The sequence below is a fragment of the Peromyscus leucopus genome, chromosome 9 (genome assembly GCF_004664715.2).
Source record: "Peromyscus leucopus breed LL Stock chromosome 9, UCI_PerLeu_2.1, whole genome shotgun sequence".
Classification (NCBI taxonomy): Eukaryota; Metazoa; Chordata; class Mammalia; order Rodentia; family Cricetidae; genus Peromyscus; species Peromyscus leucopus.
The window spans coordinates 1,844,863-1,867,423 of record NC_051070.1 but is presented as its reverse complement, the minus strand read 5'-3'; the positions used below and the strand labels follow the sequence as shown (position 1 = coordinate 1,867,423).

General features: G+C 41.4%; 1 protein-coding gene across 1 annotated transcript in view; it reads left to right on the top strand.

Annotated features, from left to right (window-relative positions):
* Positions 1-22,561, top strand: part of Pcca (propionyl-CoA carboxylase subunit alpha) — a 359,306-nt gene that overhangs the window by 4,131 nt on the left and 332,614 nt on the right. Inside the window, exon 2 of the mRNA XM_028868277.2 lies at positions 19,862-19,939. Coding sequence (XP_028724110.1) covers positions 19,862-19,939 — 78 coding nt within the window. The remainder of the gene's footprint in view (positions 1-19,861; positions 19,940-22,561) is intronic.

The following is a 22,561-nucleotide window of genomic DNA, read 5'->3' as shown; positions in this document are numbered from 1 at the left end:
TGGAACTTGCTCTGTAGACCAAGCTGGCCTCTAACTCAGATCCACCTGTTTCTGTCTGTCTCTTTCCTGGGATAAAAGGTGTGCGCCCCACTGCCCAGTTTTTTGTGTTTTGTTTTTGGCTTTTAATCTTATGCTCTCTTAATAGATCAGCTGAGGCTGCATCTTGTCAATGTTGCCATCCTAGCACAGTGCCATAGAAGGTGCTGAATGTGGGGTGGTAGAGTTCTGTCCATAAAGCATTCCTCCTCTGACATTCACCATATGGGGGAACTGCTCCCTACCTTCTCTCCAGGCTCCCGTTGTGTGAACTGAATTCCACCACTCTGTTTGAAGTGGAACCTTTTCAAGATTTTACCCCTCCCATCTCCCTTTCTACTTCTGTAACCCTTTTGGATGGGAGGCAGATAGCTTACTTTTGACTAGTCTAGGAAATCCAGAACATTTTTCAAGCCAGTTAACAGATATCCTTAGTTTTAGGGTATATGTATTGTCAGTGGCAGCAGGACACTATTCCTCCCTGCTACCTGCAGTCCGAGGAGTTCCCTTATCTTCTAGAGACCTCTACTTAGGTAAAGCTGGAGTCTTGATTTTGCTGCAGAAAATAATTTTAGACTGAACCAGACTGAAGCAGAGTTGGAGTTATTAAAAGACAATTGCAATTAATTGTCATTTGAGTATTCATACCTTCTGCTTCTGTGGTTCTGAATTTATCTCAAAGAGTTGCTAAGGAACCTAAGTGAATTTTGGAATGACTCCTGTGTATTGGGTAGGATTGCAGCTAATTAGGTATAACCATAAGTCAGATGGGTTGCAGGGGAAGTTAAGATTTTTACTGTAAACAACCATTTGGTCTTGTTTGAGATTTCCAGAAAATATCTGGTAAAGCAGTAAGGTCGTTCCTGAAGGACATACAAGTGCTGTGGATATTGCTGTGTATGCTGTGAATGTGTTGCACTGATTGGTTAATAAATAAAGTGCTCATTGGCCAGTAGCCAGGCAGGAAGTATAGGCGGGACAAAGAGAGAGGAGAATTCTGGGAACAGGAAGGCTGAGTCAGGAGTCACCAGCCAGACACAGAGGAAGCAAGATGTGAAGGCAGAACTGGGAAAAGGTACCAAGCCACGTGGCTAAACATAAATAAGAATAATGGGTTAATTAAAGTGTAAGATCTAGCTAGCAAGAGGCCTGAGCCACAGTTTTAATTAATATAAACTTCTGTGTGTTTACTTGGGTCTGAGCGGCTGCGAGCTGGGTGGGACCAGGAAAACTTCCAGCTTACATATAAGTATAGGCTGTAAGTGTGGATCATTACTTTTTTTTTTTTAATCTTGTATGAGCATGGGTGTGGGATATTTACTGGTGCATGAGCAATTTACCAGTGGCTAGAGTACTGAAGAAAAACTTTCTCTCCCTGTATCATTCAGGGTTCTGTAGAGAAACAGAACTGATAGAATCTATTTATCTGTCTGTCTACCTACCTACCCACCTAAAGCAGATTTATTAGAATGGCTTATAGACTGTGGTCCAGCTAGTCCAATAATGGCTGTCTATGAAGAAGGTCCAAGAATCCAATAGTTGTTCAATTCATGAGTCTGGATGGCTGAGCTGGTCATCAGTATATACTAGAATCCCAAAGAAGTAGGCTGTAATGCCAGTGAAGGAATGGACTTACTTGAGAGATAGAGAGCAAGCAGGGAAAGAGCTTCCTTTTCTATGTCCTTTATATAGGCTGCTGGCAGAAGGAGTGGCCCAGATTAAAGTTACCTATCCACTTGGGTTTTAGTTAATTCCAGATGTAATGAAGTTGACAACCAAGAATAGCTATCATACTCTCCCAATAACCTTCACCTGCCAATAACTCCTCACAGGGGTTGAGGTGGGGCGTGGGGGAGTGAGGCCTTCAGTGTTTCTTTTTTGGGGGATGTTGACAGGTGGATCTTGTGTAGGTAGTCATAGTTGCTATGAATCCATGATTGTAGTGGTGACACCATGTTCAGAAGACAGGGTTTCACAGCATTCTTCTTCATTCATTCTTTCTGCTCCCCTTTTAGTGATGCTCTCTGAGCCTTTGAAGGGGTCGGGGTCGTAGAGATGTCCTACTTAGGACTGCACACTCAACACTCACTTGTACTTTGACTAGTTATGAACTTCAGCAGTAACTGCAGCCACTGAAAACAAGCTTCTCTGAGGCTGAGTGGCTCTCGTCTATGGATGCAGACATAAACATTTAGAAGGCAGTTTGACAGTGTCCATTGTTTAATTAAAGTTATTATTTTATTTGGTATGTGTTGATGTTTGTCCTGTATGTATGTCTTTGCACCATGTGTGTGCCTTATGACTATGGAGGTCAGCGAAGGCACTGGATCCTCTGGAACAAGAGTTGCAGATCGTTGTGAACTACCATGTGAATGCTTGGGAATTGAACCCTGGCTTCTCCAGAAGACCATCCGGGGCTTTTAACCTCTGAGCTTTCCAGTCCAACAAGATGTCCATTTAGAAAAACAACAGTATTAGTCCCACTCAGGGCCTGTAACATTCCCTACTTTAACATTCTATAAAAGGAGTATTATGTCTATGTGGTCAGCTTTCACAGAAAATGTAGTTAATTGTGCTGGAATTATTGATTTTCAGCTGGCAAGAAGTTTCAACCAGATTTCTAAGTTAAGTGCTCCTTGTTCCCATGTCCCCATAATTTGTGCTGTATTTCTATTCTGTCTGATATTGAGTTATATTTAATCTTATATGTTTTGTAAATCAGCTTTTAAAACATTCTTTTTAAATACTTGTTTTTTTGTTTTTGGTACATTCAGTGGCTAGAGGTGTTAGTTTTATGGTAATTGCAACAGTTTATTGAGCTTTTATATGCCTTAAAGTCTCTTGAAGGCTAAGCTGACCTCCAATTCTTTGAAGTTAACTTTGTCCTTGAACTTCTTATCCCCTGGCCTCCACCTCTGGAGTGCTGGGATGTTCCACCATGTCTTATTTTATACAGTATTGGGTAACTAACCCGGTGGTTTGTGCATGCTGGGCTAGCACTCCAACTGTGCTACATACCCAGCACTTCACATATTGTTTTATCCATGTAGCAGCTGGGTCGGAAATCCCAGCTTTACACAAGAGGAAACTAAGCTTGAGCTGTTAAGTAATTTAAGACATAGTTGACTAGGGTAAAGTCTGAACCTTGGACCGTGTGAATCCAAAGCTTTGCTTTTCCAGTAATAACTTGTTTGCCATCTGAATTGTGTGATACAGTCACAGTTTGAAAACTTAACCTGTACTTTTGAAATGCATGGTTCACTTCTAATTGTTAGATATGGAGAAAAAAAGCTTAGTCTCATTGTGTGATACAGTCACAGTTTGAAAATTTAATCTGTACTTTTGAAATGCAGGGTTCACTTCTAATTGTTAGATATGGAGAAAAAAGCTTCAACATGCCGGGTGGTGGTGGCTCAGGCATTTAGTCCCAGCACTTGAGAGGCAAAGGCAGGTGGATATCAGTGAGTTTGAATTCTCTGTGTAGTCTTGGCTGTAATGGAATTCACTTCATAGACCAGGCTGACCTTCAATTCAGAGATCCGACTGCCTCTGCTTCCTGGGTGCTAGGATTAAAGTCATATGCCATCTATCATGCCCTGTAGGCTGGTCATTTGTACATTTAAGCTTTTTGGCTACCATTTGGTTCTGAAATTCAAAACAGAGGAAAAACATGGCAATAGCCCTGTTCTAACTAAAAAGGAAAGTTGTGACATTTTTGATCAAGAGAAAGGAAAAACAATGGCTTTGGGTCTGTGCTTTATCTATGTATTTATTTTCATTTAAAAATTTTATGTGTATAGGTATTTTGCCTATATGTATGCATATGCCAGTGGAGGCCAGAAAAGAGCCTCGGATCCCCTGGAACTGGAGTTACAGAGAGTTGTGAGCTGCCATGTGGGTGCTGGGAATGGAACCTGGGTCCTCTGGAAGAGCAGCCAGTGCTCTAACCACTGAGCCGTCTCTCCAGCCCCTCTGTTTGTCTATCTGTCTCTCTGCCCCTCTCCTTCCTTCCTTCCTTCCTTCCTTCCTTCCTTCTTTCTTTCCTTCCTTCCTTCCTTCCTTCCTTCCTTCCTTCCTTCCTTCCTTCCTTCCTCCCTCTCTTTCTTTCTCTCTCTCTCTTTTTTCTCTCTCTTTCTCTCTCTCTCTCTTTCTTTCTTTCTTTCTTTCTTTCTTTCTTTCTTTCTTCCTTTCTTTCTGTAAGTGGGTGAACAGGGGACAAGGATGTGAATGGAAATTTGGGGAAGAAAAACGTGTTTAGACAGAAATACAGGGTTTCATGTAGGTGTCTGTGGTTACAGGCCTACAAGGGTGCAGTGTGTCAGTTAACTCTTTATTCCTGATGAGCACCTAAGAGATGAAGGAGGGCTGATTCATTTGGTTCCCAGTTGTAGAGGTCTGTTTCATGATCGTGTGGTTCTGTTGCTGTAGGTCTGAGGTGAGGCTGAACATCATAGTGGGGAGCATGAGTTGGGGCAGGACAGTTACCTCATGATGCACAAGAAGCAGAGACAGGGGCCTCAGACAAGATAAAGTCCCCAAGAACCTCCCCCTACTGACCTTCCTTTAGCCAGGCCCCATCTCTGATAATTCTAATGATGGCTTCTCCAGAAGTGCCATCCAATTATGAAGCCATCATTAGAGTCAGAGCTCTCATGATCCAGTCACTTTCAAGACCACTTTTGGATGTTGCTGCATCCAAGTCTTCAATTCTTGATTCGTTTGGGGCATGCTTTAGACCTAATCCATAATACAAGGGAAGTTCCTTCCATCCATCCATCCATCCATCCATCCATCCATCCATCCATCCATCCATCCATTGTACCTGTCTTTGCACTGAAAGAATTATGAAGCATCTTTTGAGACTCAGGCATTGTGTGATAGACACTTATAAGACTAGGGAGAAATTGGAGCTGCAGATGTACTTAGTGGTTGAGAACACTTGCCACATACATGGTGACTCACAACACTCTGTACAACTCCAGAGGGGATATGAAAGCTTCTTGGCTTCTGTGGGCATAGGTTGTATGTAGTGCACTTACATATATGCTGACACTCACGCATACACAGAATATAAAAACAAATAAATCTTTAAAAATTACAAAGACAGGAAAAAGTAAAATATAGTATATCACAGGCACAGAGAGATCAAGGATTAAAAATAAAGGTTGGTGAAAAAGTTTGTTAAGTTCATTGGATTTGAGTGAGAAAGAATTCCTCTTCCACAGTGTCAGTCGTCAGTGGGCTTAGGCATGGGTGCTCAGCTGCTTCAGCAGCCAGCAGCATGATAAAGTGGCATATGCAAAATACTCGTGCTTTGAAGATGGTAGATGCTTTGGAATAGTAGAAGCCTCGTGCAGGTTTCACCAGCGTCTCCTCTTCTCTTCACAAGGATATTAATAGGCCTGATTCAGTGACCACAGCCGCTCTGCTTTAAGAGAGATTATCTGCCCAACAGCATCTTCTTAACCTTAGACTACATTTGTTATAGAGCCAAGGAGTGGTGTTTCAAAATGTCTTACAAAATCTTCCTTGTTGCACCTTTAGATGTTTCACCCTAGATCATCCTCTTCCATATACTGTTTACTTTGGCATGCAAAAGACTATTGCAATGATCTTCTGTTTGCACATTGTTATTATCTGAAGAATCTCTCTAATTATTATTTAAGTTGGCAACAGTTGCCCTATTATGGTGAACCTTGATGGCCAACTTGATTGGATTAAAAGTCTGCACCTTATATTAATAAGCTTCATCAGAGGGGAATCTGAATAGGAAGTAGTGATAACATTGGTTCTGGGTAGATGTTGCCTAAGGAGAAAGGAAAGTCATTTTGTACACATGGCATTTGAACATGGAAATAACCCAGCCTGCCGTGTGATGATCTAGGTAACCAACATTTCAGATTGCCAGTATGCCAAGGCAAAAGCTGGGAGATGGAATTGCATTTGGTATAATAAAGGGGTGGGTTTTCCCACTTTGGTTAGAGTAAAGTGCATGAGAGGGGATGTTAAGAAGTGAGGTTTGAGAGGGAGGCAGGACCAGTCATCTCAACTCTTATTCACAATTTAATAGTGATAGTCCTGCTGGGTTTTTGGTAGGGCAGGCTTGTAATGTCAACTACTCAGGGAACTGAAGCAGGAGGATCACATTTCAGCCCAACCTGGGCAACTTAATTAAAATCTCAAAAAAAGAGAGAACTGAAATGTACAGTGGTAGAGTGCTTGCCTAGCACATATGGGGTCCTGGGCTTGATCACTGCTACCAAACAGACAAATAAATTGGAATCCAAATGGATGGTTTTGAGCAATTAGGTTCACATTTTGAAAAGAGCATGACTGCTGTCTAGGGAATGTCTCAGTGTGAATTCGATGGGGAGAGTGGCAGAAAGGAAGCCCATCAGGAGGCTCCTGAAGTTCAAGTCTGAGGTGGTGGTGATTTGCTTAGAGTAATAGTGATAGAATTTGTAAGAACAGTCCAGATTTGGAATATATTTTGGAGCTAAATCCAATAGTACTTGACTGTGGCCTAGAATGGAATTACATGTAAAGAGGCCACCAGGAATGATTCTTTGTACATAAACACCCAAAAAGGCATATATTATATTTTATGACTTTGCTCATGGAATCTCAATAGACACCTCCCAAGAGGAAAAGACTAGTTTACTAGGAGAAAACTTTTATGACAGAATGTGGACAGTTCAATATTGTGCAGGTCTTATGCAGGTAGTTGTAACTTTGGTGAACTCTTGAGTGCAGTGGCCATGTCATGCCTGGAATACAGCACTTTGCAATTCTGCCCAACCCTCCGACTCTAACATTCCTTTCAACTTCTCTTCTATCAATTTTCCCTGAAGGTTGGGAGTAATGCACATGTTCACTTAGAGCTGAGCACCCAGTAACCACTAATCACTGTACTTAGCACTTAGACCAATTATGAGTCTTTGCAGTTAAGGCTGCCCACTTTGAGAGAGATAGTCCAGCTGATGAAGGAACCTGCTGCCAAGCCTGATGACCTGAGTTCCACTTCCTGGTACTTACATGGTCAGACGACTGACTAGCAAGTCATACTCACATCTATTTTTTTTTTTTTCTTTTAAGAAGCTCCTCTGAGCAAGCTAGCAATACCAATTTATGGACTTAAATATAATTACTTCAAAGATAATTTGAAGACACCATGTCCACTTAGAAAACAACAGCATAGCTTTCCCCACTAGGGCCTATGATCTCTATGATCTGGGCTTTTGAGTACCAGTTGTAAATTCTCAATCTCCATCAGAAGTGGTTAGTTGTAGTTCCCCCATAATAGACTTAACACTATTGCCCCAGGTAGCACATCCTGCCTGTCTGGTCTGTAGTGTAGTGTGCAGTATCCATAGCTGAGTAAGACTTGACTTTCCTTCTCTAGCAGCCTGCATTAAACCTTCTTAAACTACGAGGGCAAGCCAGCAGGGGAGAAAGCGCCTAGCTCAGGTCCAACTTTACATCCTGTGATTTCTTTACATCCTGCGGCCAGAGCCTGTGGTGTATTCATAAATAGGATTTTACTGTTTAGTTCTAACAGGCAAACCAACAGCAGTGGCAATATCCTGCATTATTTTGGGGGCCTCAGGATGCTTCCTGACAAATAACCTGTAGCCTGCTCCTGGCACTTTGATTTTCATTTGCTAACATATGGCTTCTGAGAACATCTTCATCTACCTATGTAGAGTGTCTCATTCAAACTTAAGGAAAGGTGTGTGTGTGTGTGTGTGTGTGTGTGTGTGTGTGTGTGTGTGTGTGTGTGTATTTTGGAAGTGTAGAGACTAGAGCGCAACCTAGTGTGTCATTACAGGATTTCATTAATTTCATTGGTTTGAAGCTCACTGGTGGCTAGACTGGCTGGCCAGTCAAATGTATTTTCAGTGCTTTTATCACACCATTAACAAACCTAGTTATAAAAGGAAAATAACAACTGTGTCTCTTAGGTATAAAACTGATACTGATTTTTATAGTAGTCTTGAAAGAAAAGGAAACAGTAGACCCATCTGTGAGTAAGAAAACTTAATTAATCAGGGTAAACAGACCTTACTCTAAGCCACGCATGGTGGCACTTGCCTGTAAACTCAGCAGCAGGGAGGCTACGACCGAGGACTGCTGTAAGTTCAAGGTCTGCTTGAGTTACATTGTAATATTAGGGCAGCCAGGGCTACATAACAAGATCCTGCCTAGTGTCATCTTAGCATTGCACCTGTGGAATAACCATGTGAATTTGCAAATTTGGCCCTGGGGTTTTTCATATTGTTTTTAGAATGTCAGTGAAACAACAACAACCTCCGCCCCAAACAACTAGCAATTTATGAGGTGACTTGTTACTTTTTCTTTTTTTTTAAAGGGGAGATATTTTCCCTCTATCTGGTTGCTATGAACTTGGCACTTTTTGAAAAGTCTGGTTGTGTGAAAACAGTTCTGTGGAGGTGGGTTGGTGGGGTTCTTTGGACATGATCTTGTGTAGGGCTTATGATGGATAGGTGATGGTCAAGAGGAGTGAAGAATGCAGGCTAGAACAGGAAGAAACAGTACGCCAGCAGCCCTCCCTGGCTGGAGACTGGTGTCAGTTTATCCCCACGATGCTTGTAGAGCATTGACTTTCAGTGTGGCACCGTGCCTGGCCAGTGGCACCATGGTCACCTGGAAGCTTGTTGGAAGGCTCATTCTGCAGTTGCAGTTCACCAGACCTGCAGAAACCAAGTGTCTGGGATGACTCCAGCTGTCTCTTATTCAGTAATCTTTCCAGGTGATTCTGCTATAGTCTGCAGTTTGAGAGCTACTGCTGGAGAGCAGGGCTGTGAAAGTTGTTATATTGTGTAAGGTGAGTTACAAATGTTGTAAAAACCCGCGAGTGTTTGTATTTTAAAAGTTGAAAGAACTGAAATCAATATTAACATTTTTTGAGCTGGGAATATGGCTCAGTAGATAACGTGTCTATTGTTCGGGCACTAGAAGCTACGTTCGTCTCTCCAGCACCTGACATGGTGTGCGACTGTAACCCTAGTGCTGGGTGAGCAAAGCCAGACTAGCCAGTGAGCCCTGGGTTCAGTGACATCCTATCCTAAAAATAAGGTGGTGAGGCACTGAAGAAAGAAACCTGGCATCAACCTCTGCCTTCCACACACATATGCACACATGTGCACGAGCATCTGCATGCATATGTGCAGGCATGTAAACATGTACATATTCATACACTGCATACATTCACACAAAGGAAAAGACTAATTTTTATCTTTAAAACATTAAAAATTGAAGCCGAGTGTGGTGGCACACGCCTTTAATCCCAGGACTCAGGAAGCAGAGGCATGTGGATCTCTGTGAGTTTGAGGCTAGCCTGGTCTACATAGCAAGCTTCAGGCTAGCCAGGGCTACAGAATGAGACAAGAATAATGTAATGATGTTTTTGGCTTCAATTTCAATTGTGGAGTCAAGTATCACCCCTTCTGTAAGGTAGAATTAGTGTTCCCAGCAGTTGAGAGGAGGAAGGTGGGTTTAGAGAGCTGGTTCTCAACCTGTAGGTTGTGACCCCTTTGGCAAACCTCTCTCTAAAAATATTTACATTATGATTTATAACAGCAGCAAAATTACAGTTATGAAGTAGCAATGAAAATAATTTTGTGGTTGGCAGTCAGCACAACATGAGGAACTGTATTGACAGTGTTAGGAAGGTTGAGAGCCAGTGATTTAGAGACTGAAAAGGGCTGAAGAAAGCACACGATTGATCCTTTCAAAGTTACTTCCAAAGTTAAGAGAGCCAGAACAGTGGAAAAATAGTTAACTGTTAACTCCAGAGTCCTTGGGTTACCTTTTTGTGTAAGGATTGAGTCCAGAGAGCTTCATTATTATGGCAGTTAGAACTGTCCTTCAGAAATGTGGCTGCTTTCTTATCAAATCCTGACTTCCAAAAAGATAAAACAATTTTAGCTTGAGTCTTTACTGTGTGGCTTTGAATTTTAGCCCTGCTCATTTGGGGCCTGGAGCGAAAGCTTGGTCAAAAGAATGGCCTCCTGTGATTTTTATCAGGTAATTGTCTTTAAGATCAAGTGTGTAATTTACTCTTGGACTGTATCTGTATTCAGACTAGTTGCCACCAGCCCATGTCACAGGCTCAATGTACAGTAAGTGGCTGGCTGCCACATCAGATAGTGTAGCTCTGCAGATGGTGTCACTGAACTGGTTTAACCTTGAGGTAAGGGCACTGACTCTTTGAACACTGGGTTAGTAGTTTGGCTGCAGACTTGGGAGGAAGGAGCTTTCAGGATTGGGAATAGTTACGGGTGGGTGGGTGGGGGCTGGAGAGAAGACTCAGTGGTTAAGAGCACTTACTGCTTTTGCAGAGGACGTGGTTTGGTCTCAGGACCCATATGGTGACTCACAATCATTTGTAACTCAAGTTTCAGGGAACCTGACACCTCTTCTGAAATTTGAAGACTCCTGCACACATGTGGTTCCCATGTATACATTCAGGCACAAACATGTATACATAAAATTAAGCGAACAGACATTAAAAAAAGTGACCATGATGAGGGAGCAGGTGCAAGTTCTCAATATCAGAGCAGCCAGGGCATGCTTGGTGAGGAGGGTCTGCGTGGCACCTTGGTCGTGTACAGGTGGCCTAGGAGGAATGCATGGTAGGAGTCCAAGAGGGTAGATGAAACTTTTGGTTGGAGTATATAATTTCCTCATGTTCTAGATTAGTGTGGAGGCAGAGCCCAGAGAATCTCGAGATTTGACTATCCTCAAATGTGAGCTGTTCTGCTCAGGATGGATACGTGGGTGAATGGTCAGGATATGTCTGAAAGAAGAGCTATGTGTGTTGACAGAGTCTGTCCTCCATTTAGAGAGGTGCATCCCTCAGAAGGTCATGGTGGTCTGTGGAAATGCTGAAGTCAGTCCTTAGCTAGCGCTTCTGAGTCCCCTGAATTAAATTTGGAGGAGAGGACCTTTCTTCAACAAGACATGAAGACATGAAGCATCAGCTTGTATTTCTTATCTTGGCAAGATGTCTTTGTTTCTTTGAATTAGCTTGTTTACAGAATTGTGTTTAATTTTGTGTGCTGTTCACCTGAGTGCTGCTGTAGGTATGTTACATGGCTTTGGTCAGGGTAGGACTAATGTGGAAATTGTTCTTCAAGATGATTGCTAGTGGATTAACTGGTTTTACTTACAGGGAGACACAACTTCAACCCAAAAGCAGGTGCTAGTTTCTCATCAAAGGATATTTATTTTCCTGCTTTCAGTGTCTAACTTACTGTATGTAGCCTGTCTAAAGGCACTATCATTTCCTCATTTTTTGGGTTAACTTACTGTGTGCTGACAAGACTGCATTAGGTAAACATATTCTTATTTAGTGCTTTTAGCAGGCATGACTTGGTTTGCACATGAAGACATTTCCTGTGCGCTTGAGAAGTGTCAGGGTTGAGATTTGTTCCTGTGTTAGAATCTGTCTAGATGAGAGTTGTTCAATGAGTAACATCACTCTTATGGCAACTCTTGTGTGGCTTGGTATGGTTTTTTGAGGACAAAGTGGGCACTTTGAGTTTTTGTATGATATCTTACCTTTGGGGGATACTTGACAGCTTGTAAAGACTCATCTAATCTTTTTAACAAGTCTCTTGGGAACTAGGGAGATAGTGTGACTTATATTTTATGGATGGAAATTCAGGCCCAAAGGAGTGGTTTGTTTCATGTCTTAAAGTTCTGAAGCAATAAAACAGAACATCAGCTCATGCCTTGTCTGATGGCCATGTTACATCTGTGTGCCATGCTGTTAACAGGCATTTCTTTCTTTCCTAGGAATGAAAAATATTTTACTCTTTCTGTAAATGTTCTGGAAAAAAATGTTACTCTTAGGAAGAGAATTAATGGCAGTATGTTACCTTGGAGCACCTTGAGTTTTCTCTTTTGGGCTATGGTAGTTTTCATAATTGTTTTAAGTGTAGTTGTTTAAAAGTTTTTCCTCAAAACTTTTATTTTGTGGGGTCCTGGAAATTGAACTTAGAGCCTGTGTATAGTTTGGCAAGCGCTCTACCGTTCAGCTCTGTTGATGCAAAGCTCTCTCTCAAGGGGAGTAAGCGATAGTACTCTGAAATCAGATATGACTGGGACATAGTTTCAGGTTGCTCCAAATAACAATGGCTGTGGTTATATAAACTTTATGATCACAGAACAAAAGAAAGTTGTAAATTTGGCATTGGCCAAATACATTGGTAAGGACATTGGTGTGTGGGTCAAAGAAAAGTGAGGGAGTATCTGCTATAGTTTCCAGATGTTACTTGAGGATAATCTTAGTTTTTGGTTTTAGGGAAGCTATTGGCTAGCCAATTTAACTTTTTCCAAATATGTTAGCTAATATTTGAAGTGTTAGGTCAAATTCAGAAAGTGGGTGCTAAATAACTATTAAGGAGATTAAAGACAGCCAAAGGTAATCCTGGATCTGCATGATTCTAATGCTTTACAATCATGAAGTCCTTGACAGAGATGTAGGATTTTTTTAAAGTCATTTATTTATTTATTTATTTATTTATTTATTTATTTATTTATTTATTTATTTATTTTATGTGTGGTTGCTTGCATGCCATGGTGCTGTGTGGAGATCAGAAGACAGTTTTGTGGGGGTTGGTTCTCTCCTTTCGCCACTTATCAAACTCAGGACACCAAGCTTGTCATCATGTACCTTTACTTATGAACTCTCTTGCTTGCCCCCTTCTGGAATCTTCAATGTAGATGTGGCTTTTTCTTGGAGCTTTAGTTTAGCTTGTTTGAGGCTGACAAAGTTGCAGTCAGGGTATTTGAACTTGTGATCCTCCTACTTCAGCCTCCCAAGTAGCTGCAAATACAGATATGTGTCACTACACCTGGGTTCCTCAGAATTCTCCATGCTAGGAAGTACCAGAAAATAATTCTGGACTGAGCTTGTAGCCAGTTTGTTTCATGCTTAAGAAAAATAGCTCTCGACGCAAACCGATGGGTGAACCGGGCTATGAAAGTTTGCCTTAAATATAAGGCGAGTGGAAGAGTGGATGAAAAAAATGTGGCACATATACACAATGGAGTACTACTCAGCAGAGAAAAACAATGAAAGCATGAAATTTGCAGGCAAATGGATGGAACTAGAAAAAATCATCCTGAGTGAGGTAACCCAAACCCAGAAAGACAGTCATGGTATGTACTCACTCATAAGTGGATTCTAGATATAAAATAAAGAACAATCAGACCACAACCCATAGAACCATGAAGGCTATATATATAGCATGGAGGTCCCTAGGACGACTGTGGCTTATAATAAATTTCGGTTTTACCCAATTATTGAAAAAAAATAGCCAAATGAATGGAAACACATGAACTATGAACCAAAGGCTGAGGGGCCCCCAGCTGGATCAGGCCCTCTGAATAGGTGTGACAGTTGATTGGCTTGATCAGTTTGGGAGGCAACTAGGCAGTGGGACCAAGTCCTGTGCTCATTGCATGAGTTGGCTGTTTGAAACCTGGAGCTTATGCAGGGACACTTACTTGGCTCAGTCTGGGAGGAAGAGACTGGACCTGCCTGGACTGGGTCTACCAGGTTGATCGCAGTCCTCGGGGGAGGATTTGCCCTGGAAGAGGTGGGAATGGGGGGTGGGCTGGGGGTAAAGGGAGGGGGTGGGAGGGGGGAGAATAGGGGAACCCGTGGCTGATATGTAGAATTGAATGATATTATAAAATAAAATAAAATTAAAAAAAAAGCAAATGTTAAGTAATTTTGTAGAAAAAGGTCTGAAGTGCCAGGATTTTACTAAGTTTGTTCCCTACGTTTAAAGAAATAAGCAAAATTGTGTTTGCCTTAGTTCATTTTCAAATGTTTATGAAGGTCTTGTTGGGGGTGAAGAAGCAGAACCAAACCAGTTCTAACTGGCAGTTTCAGACTGTGAGTGGGAAGGCTTCCACACCTAGGCTTTTGTTTTATCCTGGGTAGTTCTGTTGCAGTTAATAATTTCTCTCTCTAGTTACCGGCTAACCAGGGTCAGCCATACTTTTTCAAATGCTGGGCTACATTGTTGTGGGTTACTACTCCACACGTGTACAAACTGTATTTTCTTTCTGTGTGTATCTCTGTCTTACAATATTGGCAAAATACAGTCTCTTAGATCTTATAACCAAATACTTTTAAGTGATAATAAAAAGATTCCCAAAACCATTGCGTTCACTTACCATTCTGTTAAGTTTTCTTTTATTAGTTCATGAGTAACTTGTAATTGATTTGGTTAATTCTTGAACTGTGTGTAGGTGTTTTTAAATCTAGTTTTGCATTGTTGATCTTTTCCTGAGGGTACATAATACACAGATTTAGCTGGCTCATTCTTCAGAGATTAGCTACCTAGAGATTTCTGGAGTGTTCACCCGAGGTTTTTATTTTGAGGGTTACCTAGAACAATGCATGTTCATATTTTCAAAATCATGTAAGCTTGTCTGCATTTTCTGCTCAGCAGTGACGTCACCTTCGCCATCTTGGCTGTTGTGTTCAGTCAGAATAAACTGCATGCTTCCTGTCACTCCTGGTGGCTCTTGGGTACATGGACTGAGTTCTTCTTCTTATTTTTTTTTTAAAGATTTATTTATTTATTGCCGGGCAGTGGTGGCGCACGCCTTTAATCCCAGCACTCGGGAGGCAGAGCCAGGCGGATCTCTGTGAGTTTGAGGCCAGCCTGGGCTACCAAGTGAGTTCCAGGAAAAGTGCAAAGCTACACAGAGAAACCCTGTCTCGAAAAACCAAAAAAAAAAAAAAAATATTTATTTATTATGTATACAGTATTCTGTCTGCACATATCCCTGTAAGCCAGAAGAGGGCACCAGATCTCATTACAGGTGGTTGTGAGCCACCATGTGGTTGCTGGGAATTGAACTCAGGACCTTTGGAAGAAAAAGCAGTGCTCTTAACCTCTGAGCCATCTCTCCAGCCCCCTTATTTTGAATAATAGCAGTTCTGGTTAGTGAAGAACCTTGGGGGGAAAGTCAGCTGAGCTCTTGTTTTGTAGCTGAGAGCAGAAGTGTTTAACTGGGTGACTTGAGTTTAAAAAACCCTGTGTGGTTGAGCTTGGGCTGGTCCTCAGGTGCCTTCATGTCTCTTCTGTGTGGTAAGCTGCATGTGGGGAACTCATTTTGTCATTGCTATTGTTCCCTGCCCCCCAGGGAGCTTTTGTTTTAATGAAAATGGATATTAGATTGTGTCATTTAATTACTCTGTAATTAAAATACTTAGTATTTTACTTAGTACTAAGGTTGATAAGCTGGTTTTATTCAAATTCATACAGGAATCATTATAATATGTTCATTATTTCAACTTTTTTCCCTGATAATTTTCTTCTTTTTCTGTTAATACATAGATTTAGTCTGTTGTACTTAGCTGCTAGAGAATATCCAAGAGTATGACTGTATTATGTTTTACTTATCTACTTCATCAGCAGCAAACCTTTTTGTCTATTTTCTTTTTCCCCTATCACAATGCATGCTGCACTGGACAGATGTATGTATTATTCCCCATGTAAGTGTGTCAGGTTCTTGGGTATAAATATAAAATACTCAAGAGTGGTAACTAAGTATTGTAGAATATTATTTTAAGGTGTGCTATTTTTGTTTATATTGAATTTGTTTAACTCTGTGAAGCTGTGTTCCTTTGCCTGTCTAAAACACTTGATGGTCTAATAAAGAGCTGAATGGCCAATAGTGAGGCAGGGGAGAGGAATAGGAGGGGCTGGCAGGCAGAGAGGATAAATAGAAGGAGAAACCTAGGCTCAAGAGAAGGAGGAGGACATCAGGGGCCAGCCACCCAGTTATACAGCAAGCCAGAGTAAGAGTAAGATTTATAGAAGTAAGAGAATGGGAAAAGCCCAGAGGCAAAAGGTAGATGGGATAAGTTAAGGAAAGCTGGCAAGAAACAAAACAAGCTAAGGCTGAGCATTTATAATTAAGAATAAGCCTCCGTGTGTGATTTATTTGGGAGCTGGGTGGCGGGCCCCCCTAAAAGAGTAAAAAACAAACAACAACAAAATATTCTGGAATATAGAAGTTCTTTCCTATTGCAAGGTCTTAAAAACCATTCTCTTAGGAAATTCTTGTCAAAGCTTTGTTTTTTGCAAAGACATTTGGAATTGATAAGAAAGTATCATCATTTATTCTCATTCTCTTAAGTGAACTGTGACCCTGAGAATGTTTGTGACTCTCTTAAAAAGTCTCATTTGATTTCTCTCATTAGAAATGAGGTGTACCAATTAATATATTATTTTGTGTGCTTTGGATTGACCCGTGACCCTCATGAATGCTAGGTAAACACTTGTGGATGCTAGGTAGCCTTAGAGCTACATCCATAACCCCAATATGCTTGATTTGTTAGTGGCTAAAAACATCATGTGAAAAGATATTCAAAAGGTGAAATGATAGCACTTGTATCCTGGAGTAACCAACAGCCACCTAATTGGGCTTAAGGCCCACTCAGTAGGAGAGAAGTGATGCCTGCCACTGTGAACTTAGCTAATTTCTTGTAGCTAGTGAGGTCATGGGTCTTAGGGGAGAACCTACTACTGCCCCTTTCCTAAACCAGTAAAATTCCTAACTGTATTCTAGATCTTATCCTTATACCCGTAGAGAAGGCAGTTCTCACACGTGTCAAAGGCTTCTTTTAGTGGCACATGAGGACCATTACAGAAGGCCACAACTGGTCAAACTGTGGAGATCAACTGCTCTTTGGGTATCTGCCCTCAATTAAGACATTTATAACACAACCCCTACACTTAAGGTTTAGGGAACACCCAGGAAGAGGGGGCAGGGAGATGAGAGACAGAAGAGAGGAACATCTGCTGTGAAATAGAGAGCACAAAGTTGGAAAGGAGATGTGGATTTGGGAGGAGCTGCAGGGAGAGTGTAATCAAGATAAAGTGTATGAAAATTTCAAAAAATTAACAAAATACCGCCCTCCCCCCCCCCCCCCCCGCCCCAGGGTTTCTCTGTGTAGTCCTGACTGTCCTGGAATTCACTTGTAGAACAGAGTGGCCTTGTAACTCAGAGATCCACCTGCCTCTGCCTCCTGAGTGCTTAAAGAATTAAAGGCCTGTACCACCATGCCTGGCTAAAATATCATTATTTTTTAAAAGAGTATGTTGGCACACTGCTGCAGTAGACCATTGTGTGGCTACAGTATTAGGAATTGCTGGTCAGAATGGCAGCTCTTGTGTTCCGTGGATGAAGTTGTAGGGGCTGCTGTGGAGCTCACTGTGTATGTGACCCAGAGAGATGGGAGAAATGTCCAGCTGGCTTTTGTACTTAAGGTTTTGAGAGCTGGCTGAGGTTTTAGCAGTTTTCTTCTGAGCAAGGAGTATATTGTCTTTGTTACTAAGTTTGCTGTGACATTTAACCATGTTACGTAGCTGTTAACTGAGGGCAGTAGAAGATTGAACTTTTCAGCTCTTTGAAAACTTATTTTCCATTAAAAACTTATTAGATCCTTGAAAGTTTAGATGGCTGAATTTTTACCTGAACATGGAGGGGATGGAACTAACTTCAGTATGGAAGATGCCATTGTTTTTATCTTTAAATTAAAAGTTAAGTTTTCTAGACCCTCTGACCTTTGAAAAATTAGAAACTGGTAGGATTCAACTTTCTGGTGTATAGGATTTGGGGTTATAAAGAAGGAAACTGAAATGTGGTCTTGGTCTGTAATGTGGACATACTACAGTTAATTTCATCCCCATTTGCATTTCACTCTTTTCTTCGTAGTGTAAAGGCTTTAATTAATAAGGTGCCTCTTTCATGTCTCCTACTTTTACTTCATGTAGAGATTACATTTTGCAGTTTGAGACTTTAGGTTTTAAAAAAGTTGGTATGTTTTGGCCGGGCGGTGGTGGTGCACGCCTTTAATCCCAACATTCGGGAGGCAGAGCCAGGCGGATCTCTGTGAGTTCGAGGCCAGCCTGGGCTACCAAGTAAAAAGTTGGTATGTTTAACTTCATTTTAAAACATTTCTGTAAAACATTTCTGTTTCTTGTGTGAGCATCTTTTTAGACTATTCTAGGAGATAGTACTAACACCTTTTGCTCTTTATGACCCTCCTTCCATTTTGCACCTAGTTTTACCAGTAACTACTAGATGAGCAGTTTTCTTTTTAAGTTTGTTTTCTGTGTGTGTGTGTGTGTGTGTGTGTGTGTGTGTGTGTGTGCGCGCGCGCGTGCGTGTGTGCAGGAGTTACTCCTTTCCTTCTGTCACGGGTCCCAGGAATTTAACTCAGGTCCTCAGAATTGCACAGCAATCACTTTTTTTTATCCTGCAAAGCTATTTTACTGTCCCAATAAATCATTTTCTTAAAACTTGGTTATACAACTTTTCTTTTTTTGACTTTCTAATTTAGACAGTTTGTTAGCTGTGACATAAAAAGACACAAATAGCAAACAAGGAGTTAGACAAAATCATAAGTAACTTTTTTAAGCTTCAAAACACATGTCAAAAGTGAAAAGCAAACATAGAATAAGATAAAATAGGGCTGGAGAGGTGGCTCAGAGGTTAAGAGCACTGCTTGCTCTTCCAAAGGTCCTGAGTTCAATTCCCAGTAACCACATGGTGGCTCACAACCACCTGTAATGAGATCTGGTGCCCTCTTCTGGCCTGCAGGCATACATGCAGGCAGAACACTGTATACATAATAAATAAATAAATCTTTAAAAAAAAAAGATAAAATAATTGTGGTCATATACCTGATGAAGGGATGAGTCTAGAATATGTTGAGAACCCTTATAACACAATAATGAATGAAAATCCAATTTGAGCCTGGTGGTGCATCCATTAATCCCAGCACTTGGGAGGTAGAGGCAGTTGGATCTCTGAGTTTGAAGCTAGCATGTTCTACAGAGTGAGTTCCCAGCTCTCGCTCTGTAGACCAGGCTGGCCTCGAACTCACAGAGATCCGCCTGCTTCTGCCTCCCGTGTTGGGATTAAAGGCGTGCGCCACCACCGCCCGGCAAGATTTTTTAAAGACATTCAGCTGTACGTAATATTGTTCACCTTTAATTCTAGTACTCAGGAGGTAGAGGCAGGCTGATCTCTGAGAGTTTGAGGCCAACCTGGTCTACATATTGAGTTCCAGGCCAGCCAGGGCTGCACAGTAAGCCTCTGACTCAATAAAAAAACCAAAAACCAAACCCAAACCAATAATAAAGACATCCAGTCAGAGGCATAGCCAGACCCCATACTATGTGTGTTACAATTTTTATTACTCATTTTCTTAATGTCTTAAGGCATTAAGTTATACTTTCTCCAGAAATAGTTACAATATATTAGAAGTGAACTTGATTATTTTTGGATTTTTATCCATCAAATCCCTTTGTGCCAGAAAAAAGTCATGACTCATCAAATAAAACAGATACACTTTTTTAGTTACTAGTCATTGTTAGAATTGAGAAATGGAAGTGTCTTAAAGCCACAGTACGCAGGGCCTTGAGAATGTTAAATGGATGCTCTATCTCCGAAATGCACACCTAGTACTTGCTTGAAATTCTGTAAAGTTCTCTGTAGTTGTATATTTCCTTGGCCCATTACTGTTACTGCTGTACTCTTCAGAGGCTGCCTTCAGAGGCTGCCTCTGATGTTTCCTTCTCACACCTTTGGTTCCTCTCACATGTCTACATTTCTGGTTTCCCTTTGGTAACTAAGTTATATTTTTAGCACTGCATATATAGACTGAAAATCTTAGGTAGAAGCAAACTGCAAGAAGTACTCTGAATAAAGGTAAAACCCGCAAGAATTTAATTGCTTTCACTTTTTTTCTATTTTTTAATAGCATGTTCCAGTCTTTTCACAGCAGTCCCTAGTGGAGTTCCGAAGTCTCAGTTCTATAGAACATGACTCTAAAGAAAAAGTAAGTATTTTAAAAACACTCTCAATAGCTAAGTTAGAATGGTTTTACTTTCTTGTTGCCATATGTTGTTCAATGGACTGATTGAATTTTATTGATGTTGTAATTATTTATCATTTTGCTGAAGTATCACAGGCCTCTTCTTCTTCTTTTTTTTTTTTTAACATGTGTGTGCATGTACATGTCCCTGTGGAGGTCAGAGGAGGGCATCTGTTGTCTCGTTCTATATTCTCTAACTTAACTCCCTTGAGATAGGGTCTCTCACTGAACTTGCAATTAGGCCTGCAGCAAGCCCCAGGGATCCTGTCTCTCCTTCTCACTGAGATGGTCTTACGGGCACCAAGGGCCAAGCCCCAGGGATCCTGTTTCTCCTACTCATTGTGCTGCTGTTACAGGCATCCGAGTGGCCACACCCAGGCGTTTTTTTGGTTGTTAGAGATTTGAACTCAGGTCTTCAAGTTTGCACATGGTGCTTTACCAACTGAGCCATCTTCCTAGCCCCTGCTTTCGTCCTTATTCAACATTTTATTAGTGATTTTTATCAGGTAAAAATTAAGGTAGGAGAAATTTATTTCTTAGTTAAAAATGCATCTATTTGTATAAATGTCCATGGTTAAGTATTTGTACTTACTTGCTTGTTTGAGACATGGTCTATTATGTAGCCCAGGGTGGCCTCAGGCTTTCGATCCTTCCCCCTTAGCCTTCTCAGTGATGGATGGAATTACAGGTGTGTGCAGCCATGCTTGTCCCTACAAAGATTTTTTTAAGCTTTAACATGTCGACTTGTTTCATGTATGTTTATTAAAATAAGGACTTAATTTGATGGTGCTTTGTTTGGATGAGAGCAGGAAGTTTGAGTGGCCCCATGTTAGTGTGGGCCAGCATCATATTAGGGTGTGTTTTTATAAGCTTGATCTCAGGTGGCATTTATGGACAATGAAGAGCACCTGCATTGTAATACCCTCCTTAGGTCAGTCATGGTGTTCTCTGATATTAATGCTGTATAGAATTCGGGCCTTCCGAGTTCCTCTTGCCTGACATGCTGTACTGCTGCTCAGAAGCATCCAGTGACTGACTCTGTCTAGAATTCTGCTTTCACTCCTCCGTGGAGTACACAGGAGACGTGACGAGCTCATTCCTTCTCATGGTCTCTGAATGGAGAGACGTGCCAGTAGTGGTCTAGAGTCCGGGTAGCGATTGATGAAGCACAAAGAACAGAAGGAAAGGCATAGAGAGCCTGGTTAAGAAGAGCTCTGGGAAACTTTGTACTGTCATTAGTGCAGCTACAGAGCACCCCACAGGAGTCCCCACCTCTTCTGATACCCAGAAGCCCCTCTGCCTTTGAGGATGCCGGCTCCTGGGTGTGGGTTGTGCTTTTGTGTTTTTCTTCAGAGCACTGCTTTAGCTGTGGCTCTACGTGGAGCATAAAGTCTTTGTTCCTTCAGTGGCACCGAGTCCTTTCTTCACCTGTTGTTTTAGTCTCATAGAGTCCGATGTTTTAGCAAATGAATAGACCAAACTAAAAATTCCTTGTAGCTTTTTGGGGCAACCCTCTTTCTTTAGTGTGGGGGACCTTCCCACTTTTCCCAGGGTACTCTTGAGGATAGAAGGATAAGAAAATATCAGGTAGAATGAGAGACCTAGTTGATGAGAAGAAAGACAGAAACACAGGATAGCTTCAGGAGGACCTGAGTCAATACCCAATGGCCCAGAACTATTCAAAAGGGCTTTTTTAAAACAATGCCAAGAGGCGAGGCAAAAGACCTCCCCCTTGCTAGATACAGCCAAGTGTAGACCCTTCCAACACCTGTTAACCATGCCCATGGTCAAATCATTCCCTTATGCAGCCCAGCTGGGTAAAGCAAGCTCAGACTCTCTGACCCTGAGTAATTTGGGCCTGTACACTTTAGCATAGCAGCCTTTATATATCCTATTGGTGCTACCACTTTGCTGTACCCAGTATCCTGGACACAGCTTTAGCATAACACTTAGTGCAGTTGGTTGTGATTGTGCTGTGCTGTCGTCCACTTATCAGTTGGTGCTGATAAGTGTTGATGTAGAGGGGGAGTTCAAAGTTAGCTTACTCCTATGTGGTATATTCTTGAAGAGGTCTATCTGGAAGAATATCTTTACAGCATGGTTGCCTTAGGGGCAGGAACCAGGGCATATCTTCAGTGCTTTGGAATTTATGAGGGCGCTGGAGGGCTGGGTCAGCTGTTAAGAACACTGATTGCTATTTCAGAGGACTCAGGTTCAGTTTCCTGCATCCCAGAACCATCTATGACTCCACTTGCAGGGGATCTGAAACCCTCTTCTGACTTCTATAGGCACCAGGCACACACATGCATATACATACACATACGTTCCAGAGAAAACACTCATACACATAAAAATAAATAAACTTTAAAAAAATTTTAGGGTATCTATGTGTCTGATTTATTTAAAGGAAAATTTATGGCTGGAAGGTTGATGTGATAATCTGTATTGAATTTGTATAGTGCTTGAATATAGAAAATGTGTCAAATGCAAATATTGATTTTCACAGTTGTCTTGCTGGTTGGACAGTTTGGCATGAGTGCTATAGGAATGAATACCAGTCACTAGAGCTAATGCTTTTTGAGAGTG